This window comes from Mycetomoellerius zeteki, unplaced genomic scaffold (assembly GCF_001594055.1).
Source record: "Mycetomoellerius zeteki isolate Tzet28-1 unplaced genomic scaffold, Tzet1.0 scaffold332, whole genome shotgun sequence".
NCBI lineage: Eukaryota > Metazoa > Arthropoda > Insecta > Hymenoptera > Formicidae > Mycetomoellerius > Mycetomoellerius zeteki.
This window is the reverse complement of record NW_017257319.1, coordinates 709903-725949: the sequence shown is the minus strand read 5'-3', so window position 1 is coordinate 725949 and position 16047 is coordinate 709903. Positions and strand designations below refer to the sequence as shown.

Genomic DNA, 16047 nt, shown 5'->3' with positions numbered 1-16047 from the left:
GACGACGTCATTTTTAATATTCTATGAATCTTTATAATCTTGATCAGTCCTGTCTCGATAATCTAGCCGACGATCTACGACGATCTTTTTTTTTAATCGTGATCTTTTTGCGAAACGTGACGGAACGGACGAACATAATTAATAAGGAAGGGGATTTTTCTTTTTTACGTGGATATGAAGTGCCGCAGCGGAAAATATTTTTGTCGGTCACATATTTTTGCTCTACCCCTTTTTTCTCTCTCTTTCTTTTTATCTATTTCTTTCTTTTTACCGCGTGGCGTGCCCGCCTGTTTACTTCTCTACGTCTATCTTCGCTGTCTGGCTAAACGCACACTGTATCCACTCGCTCTCTTATAACGTATTTATTTTTCACAAGTCTATACTGTCTCTTTTTCTCTCTATTATCTAACCATAACGCAAATATATCTCTCTGAGCTTTATACTAACTCGCCAAAGAAAATAAAAAAAAAGCTTTATTCTCTCGAGTCAGGGCTGGGCAAGCTTATAGAGAAGACGCCATTATTGTATTATTATATACTCGTAACTCTGTATACTGTATACTGCATATATACTGCCTCTTTATATACTTTCTTAAATTTGTAGTGTTGATTAACACGCGGATTTGTTGATCGCGGATTGCGATAATTAACGTTGCATCTCGCGCGCTGAGAAAAATGATCGTGAAACGAGATGGGCGCACGATTTCCCAGTGAAAGAAGCAGTTGCCCTAGATTTGTTGCAAAAAAAAAAGAGTACGCAATCGAAGAAAATATACCACCCACGAGGATCACCGAAAGGGATCACTCCTTCCCTTGGTCTCACGCGAGAACTGAGCTGACACTGTATGCTTGAGACCACGTGCGCGCGTGTATGCGCGTGCGTGCGTGCGTGCGTGCGTGCGTGCGTGCGGTGCAAAATCAGAAATGAAAATGAAAAAAAAAAGAAATATCAGTGCACACATTGGGAAAATACATTAATTGTTACGATTTTTACGGTGTCTTCTTCTTATCTTTTTTTTTATCTCTTACGCTTTATATCTCTTCGTCTCTCTTTCCTTTTCACGCGTGCGTTTTTCTCTTTGTCTCTCTCTCTCTCTCTCTTTTTTTCTTTCTTTCTCCTTCTCTCTTTCCGTCTACTCTGTTCCATTGCTTATCCCTAACATTTTGTTATACAACGAGGATATCTTCCTCCATCAAGCACAAACAAATTTGCTTTACCGCGCATGCATGGCTTTTCTAACTATTAAACTGTTTAAGAGATGATATATATATATATATATAGGCGTAATGAACACGGGTTAATTAACGTTGTTGGACATGGTAGCAAATTATGAGGAAACAGGCGAATAGCTCCATTATAGTGTGGATTAATTTCGCGTTATTGTAGACTTGACCGATCGCTATTTGATTTCAGAGCGTCACGTGATTAGAGGTACATTTGTATTTTGCCGAAATATATTGCCGGAATTACGTATCTCATTACACAAATTAATCACCACCAAATAAGTACTCTCGTTATCAAATTAATATATAATATATTTGTATATGAATAACATTTATGCAATAATAAATTGACATAAATTACACTTCTTTTTTAAATATTTATTTATCTTCGAAGTTATCGGAAATCTAATTCATGTCGAAATAGTTATTTAAATGAAAAATATTTTACGTTACGTCAGTTTTAGAGATATGAAATATATTCGTTACATCAATCGCAGCAGTTTAATTTTCGCTGCGGAGTAACACACACACACACACACACACACACACACACACACACACACACACACACACACACACGAATGGATTTTTGATTGAAAGGGAACGATAATGGTGATTTATGAAAACGAAATGATTTTTTGCAGCTAAATTAACAGCATGAACGCCAACTTTCCTGTTAATCTCCGTGAGTATAATTTATAAAACTCCATTTGCAACGGATATCTCGAGTCGATTGAGTTAATGGAGCTTAATTCGCGTACACTTTCGTAGCTATGCGATAAAAAGTATGGCACTTCATATTCATCGCGAAGGAAGAAAAACGAGCAACTATAGTAGCTGATCATCAATATTCTTATTTTATTCTAATAAAACAGTGAGTGTGAATTGTTATGACTTTGATGTAAGAAATATGGCTTTCGTCGCTAGCGTTTTAAAAATAGTACATCTTATTTGCGTTATGAATTTATAAAAAACGTCAAAAACTTATAAAAGAAACGTAATTATTTTGCGATATTTACGATATTATGTCGAAGAAAGTCATTAAAAAACATTAAAAAAAAGGTTCGATGGTGAGTACATACAAATACTCGGTCGACGATGGGTACAAATCAGTTTCATGTAACTTTGGCGAAAACGATTGTCGTATACATTCGCATAAACACCGTAAGGTGATATATTCAAATAAACTTACTTGTTGCATAACCATACGCATAAAGAAAGTTATCCAATCACATTTCTATCATAAGGACGTAAAATGCGATTGGATAATTTTCCTTATGTATACGTTTATGCGGTCATGATAGTTTATCTGGAAATAGATTAAAAGTTGTAGAATCGGTTGTATTCTTTTATTTATTTTTTTTCATTTTTAACTCTCACAAAGGTGGACTGGCTCAAGAACGGATTAAAAGATCATGAAACCGAAGTGCCATGCTGTGAAAATCTTCAGACCGCAAAAAAATCCTCCCCTCTGTCTTATTATTTCTTTTTGTTCCATCGATCAAACCCCAGTTCACGCCCATTTTATTTTGATTTTCGTGAGACAATATAAATATGTACATGAAATGCCCAACTCACACGAGAGAGACATTGAATTAAACAAGTACAGACGTCTACGATGTCTTTAAAGTGAAGCGAAATTGATTTTGTACCGACTCGCACGCACCACACCGACTGTCAGTGTCCTCTTGTCATGGTGTTTTCAATTAGGCTGTAAATAGCGGACCTTCTTGGCAGAACTCTGTTCTCTTCTTTTTTTTTTATGAAGAGATTTCGCGAAAGAAAATTATCTCCTTTTCATCATTTTTTAATAGAATTTCGTTGTCAGTTTCCAATCAATTTTATTACGAGCTTAAACTATTTATGATATAGATATAGTCACATAGTGCATTATGACATTGCCAATGATTATCTTGCAGCATTCAGTTTCAATATATTCACGCGTCGCTGCTTTGAAAACAAACGTTATTTTGAGATAATTGGAGCGTATTACATCCGATATAACATTAAACGTTCGAGTACAAAATAGCAAATGAAATCACCCGGGTATTGATTTTGAGGGATTAGTTTCACGCTTCGAATGAGACGAACAGAGCTCTGGCAGTCTAGAAAACGGATTGTAGTGGATTTTGTAATTTTTTTCTCATCACCCACGGCGGACGAAAGAGCTGATCGTGACCAGCCGGTCCCCTGATTGGCCAAAATGAAATTCACACCCCATCGTATCCAATTCCTCTTTCTCTCTCTCTCTCTTTCTTTCTTTCTTTTTCTCTCTCTCTCTATCTTTCTTTCTTTTGTCGTTTCTACTCTCTCCCTTTCTCGTAACTTACGCGAGAAAGAGAATAAGTTAGGGAAAAAGAATATAACGATTAAATGATTCCTGAGAAGAAGAAAGGGAGAGAATCCGACAAGTGGCTTTAGAACAAAGCTTTGCTCCTGAAGAAACTGTTTCAGAAGAGTAGAATAATCAATGTCATCCGTAAGAACAACAAGTATTTTCAGAAACAAAGATGAATTCATATAATGATGACTATACTATGGCGATATGAATCGACTTGTATTTAGATTCATTGTATTCCGAGATTTTACGTACGTAATGCAACAAATTCGTAAATTTCTCTACTCCCTGCATGAATGTCTTATATACATATATACGTTCAATTCTATGGAAACAATTCCACAATCAACCTGCTTATCTATCCAGATACAAAAATGCTCATGAAACCTCATTGCAATGTGTACGAAACTTTCTGTTATCGCTATGAAAATGCGATTATCAATTTTTACATATATATATATGTGTTTGTTTTTTTATGAAGCTGAATGAAATGATTTTAACCGCAATATTTCAATCGTAATACCTCTATTTGAAAAACATAGCGAAGTATTATTTCGCCGCAGAAATATCACATTTTCGAGTAATTTTTGCTAAAATTTTTACTTTTTATCAGATATTTTTGTACATGTGTCAGTAAGTTTTGAATAGCGAAACTTTCCAATTTTCCAGATATTATTTATTCCACAGACCCCCATGTTCCCTCTGTTTCCTCTATTTTTTCAGTTATCATTCGCGAAACCGCTCCTCTATTCCCGAACCCATCGCCGTCATCCGCTATTGCAGTTAATCCGCAAGCCAATTTACTGTCAATCTCGATCCGTCGAGTGGCTCACCAGCTGAATATCTGCCCGCTTGCTCAACACGTGTAACTCCCTTTTCTCTTTCTCTCTCGCCTGTGCTTTTGCCACGTAGGCCGCACGCCGATACAGTTTGTTTCATTTGTCCATTTCTTCTTTTTCTTGATTAACCGTTTGTGGCTGGATTGTCATGCTGTTCACGTGAGTCCATTAATCCGCGTTTAATCCTAATACGCAAATTTCTTTACTGTATACAAGAATTATTATTGCACAACTGTTTTGGGAAAGGCTTTCCCTTTTAAATCTAAAAGTTTAAATGCATAATAATCTGGTATTTTTTATATAAAGTATTTACTCGAATATTGTGTGTCTCATTGCAATTAAATACTTTATTGCGCAATGGACATATTCAAAATGGTAAAAAAAACTATTCTTTTATATCTTGTATATAAAAAGAAAATGATAAGTGCGCATGAATAAATTATATCGTAATATCGAATGCAATGGATGTTAATAGAAATATTCGATACGTACAGATCGCAGACTTGAACAGCCAGGTCAACGATCTCCGAGGTAAATTGTAAGTATTTTTCCTGTCTATGTCATAATAACAGGAATCACGCAATACAATATTTACACGGAAAGAACGATTTTGCTGGGGTATCTAAAAATTTAGCTAGAGAGATCTGAAAATAATTTTGTTAAACTATCAAAATAATTATGTAGGAAACTCAAGCATGATGAATAATGCTGCAAAAAGGTTGCCGAGTTTTGACATTCTAGTAATCAGTTTTAGCATTCTATATAATTATTTTGATAGTCCAAAAAAAAAAAAATTATTTTGAAGTCTTTTTAGCTAAATTTTTAAATATTTCAGTAAAACTGTTCTTTTCATGTTGCTGAAAAATTAGTACTTATACTAACATAAGAATATATTTTATTGTACAACATTTTTTTGTCGTTTCAGCATGAAACCAACCCTGAAGAAAGTGTCTAAATACGAGAACAAGTTTGCCAAGCTCCAAAAGAAAGCCGCCGAGTTCAATTTCCGTAATCAGTTGAAACAAGTCAAGAAGAAGGAATTCACTTTAGAGGAGGAGGATAAGGAGGTAAGGACGATCGTTTTCGATAAAATCTTCGCATCTACAAGCGACGTGAATCTCTTTTTGCAAAAATGTTTTTTTTTCCCTATCCGTCAAAGGTCCAAGAGTTTTTTGCATTGTTCTTCATTAATTATAATTGTTTTGATATTAATGGTGGTAGAGAACGTTTTGACGACATCCAGATTTAAAAAAATGGACTTTTCAGTTTTTGTGGAAAACTTTTAATTTTTTTATTTCGTTTTTATTCATTCAGTTATGTATAATATTTCTATGTTATTATCATGTACTTGCATTTTTGTTTAATTTCTGATAAATTCATCGATACTTATTTTGCAAGGAACGCTTATTTTTTACGACCGCACGACGGGTAGATATGCAGTAGCATAGTAAATGTTTTATCAGTGAATCAAAAAAACAGTTTTTGTAACCCTGGTTTTCTTTTTGTGTACAAAACCCAATTGGCAGGTTTTCTTCGTTTAAGTAGTTTTTTCATTCAATGTATTATGTCCAATTTAGGAGATCGGCATTACATAGCCTTGTTTGAATTTCGATATTGCTGCTATTAAAATATTTATGATGACATACATTTCCCTGGAGGAGCATTATTTTATCAGCTAATTTGGAAGCCAAAATTCTCGGAAGTCTCGAGCAATGGGTAATCGTGCGGTAATTAATCATCGATTCATTGAACCGCGGATACTTTTAGTTAAATATATCAGGCTATTGTCATATCGAGGATGTTGAATTTATGCTAATCGATTAACCGCAAAATGTATTATTGCAATAATCAATGATTGCAATAATTTGAATTATGAATGTCAATAGAGTGTCTTCTCGTAATTATCTTGTAATATTCTAATAGCGCGTATTTCGAAGAATAAGATTAAAAATAAAAATATTTTGAAAATTAATTGGATTTAAAAATCTTCATAAATTAAGACTATCGTAATTATTTGTTTATAAACAGCCAATGTTTAATTAATAAAGTTCATGCGTTTAGGCTCGTAATTGCTCTTACATTGTGCTTTGTCATTTGTTATTGATTTTGACAATTCAGTTGATATCAATTTTTATTGTTCGACTTATTACTCAAGTTTCTTACGTGCAAATATTACGTATATCATAACAATTAGCTGATATTAATAGAAATAATTCATTCAATATAAAAAATTATTTCTTTCGTTGCATAAGCAGGATCTCCTGAAAAGGACTGTCTGTAGACATGTACATACGTATTCGTATTGAAAGTGTAGTAGTAGTGGTAGTTGATTAGGCAATTTGTGTTGTTCTCCACAGCCCAAGAAGTCCGAGAAGGCAGAGTGGCAGACCAAGAAGTAGATTTAAAATGAAAAAAGAAATCAGTTTGAGTGCGAAATCTCAATAAAATACAAACATTATCATTACGACGCAACAAAAAAAATCGAAAACAAACGGGAAAGCCAAGAAACTTCTATACACAGCGTACACACACATTTGAAGAAACACTTAACATAATCACATTTATATGTATACAATCGATTTAGTAACCGCATGCGCGAAAATGAACCGTGAAAACACATATGGGTAAAAAGAAGAAAAGGAAAAAAAAACAAATGCATAAACACGTAGAACGTTTTTGATATTGTTTCCATCGACGTCTCGCGTGTTCACCAGCGCGTTTTCGCCGTCGCGTTCATTCGAATTGTTGTCAAACTAGTTCGTTAGCACTGTGTGTGCGGAAAAAAATTAACAAGTGAGAATTGAAAATTGTATGAACAATCCTAAGAGTTAGCCGACATTTGATTACATCTCTCTTTTGCGCGGACTAGATGGTCAAAACGAGCGAGACATAGGGAGAAGCTGACTCTGCGTAAATATTCACGTACAACTGTTATATATAAAAGCGATAAGTTGTAGCAATAAATCGATCGAAGAAAACGCACGTGAATAAGTTAGATGTTCTCCTCTCGTGCCTCTGATATTCTCTCATATCCCTTATCGGCAGATTTCTCCTTCGTTCTTTTTTTTGTTTTCTTTTTCTTTTTTTTACGGTTTATTCCTCTCATCTCTAGGATTTCTCACTGCAACAGATAGCTCTTGATTTCCATTTCCTCTTTCTTTTGCCTTGGCGTCTATCGGATGCGAAACTCGATAACTCGAATTGATCTCAATTCCCGATTGTTTCCGTTACACGGAATGAAAACGTGACGCTGTGTATGAAAATGTTAATGCGTTCATAGCACCTTGTATTTTATGCAAAATCAGATACGATTTTCGTTCCGGTGTGGTCGTACTTTTGCGTCGTGATAAGAGAAATTCTTTCAGACAATGTTACGCGCGAGCGTATTTCAAATATTCGATAAGGTAAAATATCGGCTGTTATCGAGAATCATACCGTTTTTCTTCCTCTCGTAAAACTTTACTAATAAACTTCGCTTTTCTCTCAGGCACCATTTTAATTTCCTTTATCTTGCTTTTTTTTCTCCGACACATCACGGCAATTAGAGTAGTGTCCAATTTGTATCAATATCTGCATCTTTTTATTTTTTTCGCGTTCTTCATTCATTCATGTAACTTCGCAAAAATCTTCGGGATAGCGTAATCCAACGCAAAGTAAATAAAGTATAACATTAAGAGGGACGCAAAAAGGTGAGATTGGCTTGCCAAGTATATTTGAAGCTGACAGTTCCACTTTTATTTCATACATAATGGCAGAAGCGCTTTACTCACACACATGCCTGCCCACTCGCGTTTTTCTACTCTTCACCATCTAATTATATTGTTGCCTTCCATTTTTTTTCGCACACTCGCCTCGTTTATCTTCTTTTTACACGTGTTAATTGCCGCACACTTTCTCACACGCAAAATCGTTCGTTCCGCCGGATTGCTACCGAATGCAAAATGTTAAAAAGAGTGATCAATAAAAAGAAGAACGTAAACTCGCCTGAAAAGAGAAAACAGAAACAGAAACACGCACTCTTGAAACTAAAGTCGTTTGATCACGCAATTGAAGCCCTTTTGTAGCTTGGCTTATCACCATTACTCGGCCGCTATGCTTTCAGACTATATAGAATTTGTTGCTCTGTCTTTTTGTCTTTTTGTTTGTGCACAATCGTGTACGCATTTTGACGTTTTATGTAAAAATCTTTTATCTTTTTCTACACTGAAAGAAAAGTATTTGTGATATACATATGTATACTAAAAAATATATATAATTAGCACCCAAAACAACTATAATGAAAATAATTATAATAACTATAAATATAATTATTATTCCTAACATTATAGCTGTAATAACTATGAAGATGGAGCTCCTAATCATAATGATTTTACCATAATTATTTTACAATTATAATCACAAATACCAAACTTTTCTCTCAGTATCATTTACAATAAATAATAGTTACAAAGAAAATATTTTCAACGATCAACATGCATGACGATCACGATGTCGATCATGGCTTACGACGTGAGCCATGAACGACGTGTTACTCGTTAAGTAATATTTAAATGTACGCTTAATCAGTGTCCATGTCTTATCTGTTGACTAATTATATTGCTCTTGCATTATGTTCGCAGAATGCGTCAAAAGATAAGGTAAAACTTTAACAACCAACTTGTAGCTCGACATGCTTGTGTAAGAGAGAATGACGTGTGTGTGATAGATGAGAGTGTACTAGATAGAAGAACGAATAGCTCGCGCGTGTATGTGTGGAAGTGGGAGAACGGAAAGATAGGATAGAAAAGAAGCTTCCTTCGTTTTTAACGTTCGTGATGATTCAAGTGCAATCTTTTCTTCAATATTATGTTTCGTTTGTTCGTGAATTTCCTTACAATGTTTAGACGCATAGCTCCCAACATTCTCGACATCGTTGGAAGCCGTTGTCTTAGTTTCTCTATTTCAATTTCCTTTTATTTCTTTTTATGTTAAAAACTCGTGATTCTCCTTCTGCTGTATTTTTTTTTCTTATTTCTACTAACAATCTGCACGGCTTCGTAGATGTTCCGTGACTGAGCGTAGTTGCCAGGCGACGTTCCCGGAAACGTCGAGAGAATTTTTTGATAGTATGAGAGAATTGGCGATCCAGAAAGCTGGTGCAGAAATTCGCAATTGAACGGTATATGGCGCCGCGATCCACGACTACGACCACGAAGCAATTTTTGTCTAGATCTCGTTCTCTAGATTTTTGGCATTCCGAATTGAATAGCCTTTTTCAGAAGTTTTTGATCCCGTTAGCATTATTCCCCAGCTTTGCGAACGTTCACCCCGACACTGCTAACCAGTGTGCGAGTCTAATTTTCAACGTGTAACGAGATTTCCATTTGTATTTGACGCAACGTTTTCTCGATTTTGCAGAAGAAACCCGACTGGTCGAAGAAGGGCGACGAAAAGAAGGTAAAGGAGGAAGAAGCTGCGCCACCAGTATCGGTGGAGGAATGAGAGAATTGAAAATCTCATTCTCGTCGATCCCGAGAGAAACATCAGGATTCGCCTGTCCGCATTCGTCAATAACCGCTCTATGCAGAAACTCCAAAGAACCGCCTCTACATTTTTTAACGATCGATTTATTAATTTAATATGCCCCACTATCATGAATTGCACGCAAAAATCTTGCCCATCCGTCTGTCCGTTACAATTGCTCGTATGTACATCCCAGATTGTATCGAAATTTTTTGACATTCAATCCGATCCATAGCTTTACTCTACACTCTACTCGTACCTGTCCTATCTTTTTTTATGGATGTAATGTATTTTTTTAATGGACCTTGTAAATCATCATAGAACACTATTAGAATTGCGTGCAGGATTAAAAAAAAAAAAGTGTAATCAAATTTGTCTTTCTGCAAATCAAATGCGAGGGGAGAAATGTTATTGTAGAGAATAATGGGGGGAAAATGTTATTTTTCGTAAGGTTTACTGTAAAACAAAATATTTAACGATACTCAAAACCTCTATGTGTGGTCATTTTCCAATGTTTTTTCATATTCCTTCCACATTCTGTGAGAGTTTTCGTTCTGTTTAACCTTTGAAATGTATAATAAGATAATATAACCGACATTTTATGTACGTTTCATGTTTAATGTTAATATTTATTTTATTCATTTCTCGTTAAGTAGTTAGTATAAAAAAAGACTAATTAACATTTTTAATGATATAAGGTATTACGTACATAATAGCATTTTTTTTTAAATTAATTATTGAAGAAACGTTTTTATTAACATCTTTATCGAATATTTATATATTCTTATTTATATTATATACTTATTACGATCAAAAATTAAATACTTTTGATCCAAATTGAAAATGTTATGTTGATGAAAGATATATAGTTCTTGGAATTTTTCTTATTATTTCGACTTTTAGGACGGTATTCATAGTCAGTTCTTATATTCAAAACCGTTTCAGTTCTGTCTTAAGTGTCATGAACCAATCAGAGGGTCGCATTAGGGTCTTAAAACATTAAGACAGTCTTGAAATAAAAACCGACTATGAATACCGGCCTTAGTAATTTTTCGTGAAAACATAAGTGATAAAGCGTATATTGTAAAGGATTTGTATTTCTACGCATCACAGCGTAAAATAATAAGAATAAGCCAAAAGCTTTTTAATTTACAGATAAGCCAATATTCAAAGACGTGGTAGGTATGTCACTAACTGGATTTCGCGCTTTATAACTATTCGCTATTGAGTGCACGCTTTTGACACAGCTTTATCACGTTCGCTATGATACATAAGCTCTTATGTGCTTTGACGATTTCTATTTGCTTTATTGATTTATAAATCTGTTCATTTCCCCCCCATTTGCGAAAAGTTTTTGTACCGACTAGTATTTTCCAAAATGAAACGCACGTCAACAACAATTTTGATCGACAATTTATTTTGTTACTATCATTGATATGCTTGTAATTAGATATGATTTGTTTAATTAATTTATAGAAAAATTTCAATCCCGTTTGCTTTTTCATATTTGCCCTTCTATTTTTGATAAAAAATATTATATTTGAAATCTCTCACATGATAAATCTCTGTTCGTTTTTGTACAGATTTTTTAAATTAGGTATTAATTTTATGTTTAATTTGAGGTTATATTATAAGTCTCTTTTATTTGCGTTTATTATTAATTATCGCGCTAATTTGTGTCCCGATAATGAATATTAATATATCCAATTAATTGGCACTTTCAACAAAGCCTCATTATATCAATTCTGGGCAAATATCGAATGTCCTTTTTTACTCGATCGTACGTTACATGTATCGATTTTCACAATCACGTAATTTATTTTCGGGATCCATCGATCGTTTCCGACATACTGGCGTCATCTCGTTCGACGCGGGTTTCACGCAATCGATCGTATTTATAATCATATCGGGTGTCATGCACATTGTTTAATTATCTTGACAATATTCGCTGATCATAATAACCGCGATGATTTATGGCGCAAAACGACGTCATCGAAGCCATGGTCCGGGAAGCGCGCGGCGCGTCGTAAGCTCGTGGCCGAACGTTGCATAAAGCATTATTATCGAGAGCGGGACATATCTATAAACGGTGGTTTAATGCGAGTACATTTGCGAAACGTGCGCGTTGACCGTTAATCATGCAACTTAATACGCGTGTCGATGACGGCTTGCGCTGCAACTGCACGCGCAATTCTGTTTTGTTCGTGGGAGCGCTTTTCATGACGATCTCCGTGACCAGATGTTTCCGGTTATCAATCGCGTTTCCTAACTCGAATCACTTGATTTTTTTTTTATGTAAATGTCGACCTGGAGTGTTTTTATATCCCAGATTTAAAATCACTACTATTATACACAGTATATATTATTGATTGTTTTCCAATTTAGTCGTATTTGAAAACATTATAAATTAATCACAATTTTCTGAAAGGATAAGTAGAAACCAAACAAATTCAATAGGTAAGCATGTCAAATAGCTTATTATGATAGTTATAAAAAATAAAAATTTTAATTAATATAACGTTTTTTAATTAAGAGTTTTCATTGGAATTGCATAGTTAAAGCTTTGTAAAGAATAGTTATTAAAAAAAAAATGTTAAACAATATCCATATAAAAAAATATTTTATAATAACATTTTATATTTTTTCGCCACTGAGGTGTGAAAATATTCCAGATGACTATTCTCGATACTTAATAAAATACTTTGCGCCTCTTCTACTTTTATCTGATTATCTTTAGCTTGGAAAGAAACGCACACGTTTGAAAAGAAATGCTATTATATGATCGAACTTTCGAGTTCTTTGGTAACTTTAAAATAATATATGTATTAATTTATTGATATCAATATGCTACATAATTAATATGTCTTCTAGATGTTAAAGATACTGCTTAATAATTAATTTATTTTGAGTAAGTACGCGTTTTTCATGTAGGAGGGCGAACAGGCTGAAGCACCTGTAGAACCACCACCACCGGAACCAACACCAACCCCAGAACCGGCGCCAAGTCCAACTCCTCCGGCTCCTGTACCTCCGCCAGCGGAACCCGCACCAGTTTCTGCGGTGGCACCTCCAGCCGAAGGTGGAGTTCCAGCAGCTCCTGTCCCAGCAGCTGAAGGTGTCCCGCCGGCGGACGGAACTGCACCAGCACCTGCTGGTAAATTCCTAAGCCTTAAATATTTTGAAATATACGACAGTTTTCAAGATATTTTCATTGCACAGCGATTCGTCTGTTTATCAAAAAATGTTTCTTTGTCGAAAATCTGATACACAACGCGCCATTTCTATCTTTTTCATAAATATTAAATAAATATTTTTATAATTATTAAGAGGAAATTAAATTTTGCCTTCTGAATGTACGATTTTGTATACAGAAGGCGCACCTGCAGTAGCCCCCGCGGAAGGGGCCGCACCACCTACAGAAGGAGCTGCACCGCCAGTGGAAGGGGCAGCGCCACCAGCAGAAGGGGCTGCACCACCAATAGAAGGAGCTGCATCTGCAGAAGGAACAGCCCCACCAGTAGAGGGCGCGCCTGCTGAAGGAGCACCTCCAACCGAAAGTTCTGCACCTACCGCTACTCCTGCAGAGGGTGCACCCGCAGAAGGAGCTCCTGTCGCAGTTCCAGCTGAAGGTTAATTTTATCCTATTTATTTTTTATTCTTTTATCTTATTCTAATTTTTTATGATAAAATAAAATTTTACAAAAACCACATTACATTATTAAATTGCAAAACATATAGAATGAATCTAAATTGTACATTAATTCTTTAACCATAAACATACATCGCGCGTATGTTCCGTATGGAATTCGTTTGTAGCAGAAGCAATTAAAAGTTTAAATGAACAATCGGTGATAAAAGCTTTTTGTTGTCAATTTATAACAATATTACTTTATGCTAATTAATATTAAAATAATACAAAACAAAGCATTCTGCTTGTCGAGAAATTAAAAAAATAATTTAAAATGTCTTTTTTGAACATTAAAAGATTTATGTCGATAAGCTATTGCCAATTTTAATGCATTCCTAATGTCGCTGCATTTATGTAGCTTTCGCTTGCAAATGGGCATACTGTAATGAGAGAAATTGTGATTAACCTGTTATGTGAAATACAAATTTCAGTATCTTCCATAAAACAAAAAAATAATTGTGTAGGTGCGACACCAGCAGTACCAGCGGAAGGAGCTCCTCCAGCCGAAGGAGCTGTTCCTCCAGCAGAATGTGCACCGGCCGCACCAGCTGAAGGAGCCGTACCTGCAGCTGCACCTGCAGATGCGACACCCGCAGTTCCAACGGAAGCTGCACCCGCGCCGACCGAAAGTACGTGAAACATCTACGATTTGACTTATATTACTTTTCAGGTTACACACAGTGAAATTTTCGCTATAAACGCAGATACTTTATTCTACTCTTTTTTCATAAATCTATAATAATTTTGTAAACGATCCATTTTTTATTGGAACATTTGGCGAGAATATTTTGAAATCGAACATTTCACATTTTGCAGAAAGAGAAGACACAGGAATTTTTTTATCGCCAGTTCTACGTCACTTGACAAAATTGGCTTCGTATTAATTTTGCGTTTTTAACTTAATTTTTAGCTAATCTAGTTTTGATATTACGAGTTACAATCCGCATCAGAGGCAGTCCCGCGCTAAAGAGCGCGAAATACATCATGAACGGTATGTCAAAGCCTTCAAGTATAAAATGCAAAGGACTAAAAAAAATCATCACATCCGATGAACTAAAAAACAAAACTAGCGTATTTGGCATGTCGCGAATTGCGCACCGATCAGACATCATCTACATCGGCACTAGTGTTCATACAATTTCGGATTTTCCGGAGGAAAATCGATGAGAGCTACTCTCCTCGGCTTTATCATCGACTTATCATCTTAGCTCTAGTTAAATAATTCTGTACCCGTACTTGCCACGGCGCGCGGTGGTCGCTTCCCACGTTAATATTCTCTTTTTTTTCCTCCCCATGTAGCACCCGCATCGTAACTGGAAGAGTGGAGACGAGGGGTCATCTTTGTCGCATACTCTCCTCTCGTTGACGTCAAACTTTGCGGAACATCTACAGCGGTAAAGATACGGATGTATGCGGAACCAGCACCCTACCTGACATCGCGGCTCGCGCTTTTCTTGTCGTCATCATCATTATCATTACCATTATCGCCAGCATCGTTACCATCATCTCCATCGCCGCCGTCGCCGTCTCGTCGCCGTCGCCTCCATCGCTCACGTCTTGCATATTCATCACTCATGCATCACGAAAACTCGCACGTGCCGCACGAGGTTCAAAGAAAAAAAACGAACAAAAAAAAAGGAGAGAAATGTATGCACGAGAAAGGGTCGCGTGTCACGGGCACGATATGTCTTGTGGTCGAGAAACGCCGACTCGACGTGGGGCTCATATTTTCGCCTCATATTTTTTTTTGCCGAGAACGGAAAGGAAGGATGCTGTCCTTATTCGACGATGTCGCGATTGCTAATCGAGATTATGTCGAGCGTGCATCTACACACATTTCATCACGTTCGCTCGAGCAACTTTTCCACCACGCGCAATCAAACAATCGCTACTCGTCGCATTACTCAACACAGTACGAATAACTAACTTCGCGTCGGAATAATCCTGTAAATAATCCATGGCACGTCTCTCACATCACAGTTCTCTTTGCGCGGACATCGATACCGGAAACGGTTTCTGTATACAAGAAATTGGATTTCATAATAAAAACTTTTTCTTCGACTATTGTTATTTTCCTTGTTCAACAGGCACACCTCTCTATCCCATCATGAAAAATGTACTTCGTTCTTTATTCGTAATAAGTTTATTACGTTGTTTGAAGCGTAACATTACTGAGAAAATGATACTTCTGAGATATAATAAAATTTATCTCACTGAAATAAATTCTTCTTTAAATAGCGAAATAAAATTTTATTTCTAGCAAAATAAACCATCTATTTTATTTTTTTACAAATAATGAGATATATTTCATAAAATTGTATATATCTATTTCATTGTGAACACATTTTTTTATAACTAATACTATCGAAGAAAACGTCATATGTAACATTCTCTTGCAAAAATATTCCGATTTTTTTTTAGTGCAACTTATGATCACTCAATTCAATCACTTGCACT

At 35.6% G+C, this 16047-nt stretch overlaps 1 protein-coding gene across 15 annotated transcripts in view; it reads left to right on the top strand.

Moving 5' to 3' along the window:
* The window catches only part of wupA (troponin wings up A), a 32689-nt gene extending 17351 nt beyond the window's left edge, over positions 1 to 15338 (top strand). For 5 of the 15 annotated variants that reach the window (XM_018452156.1, XM_018452157.1, XM_018452155.1 and 2 more), the window contains 9 exons: positions 4895 to 4938; positions 5326 to 5467; positions 9020 to 9037; positions 9798 to 9836; positions 12834 to 13056; positions 13274 to 13531; positions 14055 to 14219; positions 14501 to 14581; positions 14890 to 15338. In XM_018452156.1, coding sequence (XP_018307658.1) covers positions 4895 to 4938; positions 5326 to 5467; positions 9020 to 9037; positions 9798 to 9836; positions 12834 to 13056; positions 13274 to 13531; positions 14055 to 14219; positions 14501 to 14581; positions 14890 to 14903 — 984 coding nt within the window. In that variant the 3' untranslated portion in view covers positions 14904 to 15338. Of the gene's footprint in view, positions 1 to 4894; positions 4939 to 5325; positions 5468 to 6757; positions 7379 to 9019; positions 9038 to 9797; positions 10391 to 12833; positions 13057 to 13273; positions 13532 to 14054; positions 14220 to 14500; positions 14582 to 14889 lie in introns of those variants that run through there. The other 10 variants (XM_018452168.1, XM_018452165.1, XM_018452167.1 and 7 more) reach the window with 4 other exon arrangements.
* The last annotated feature ends 709 nt before the right edge of the window (positions 15339 to 16047 follow it).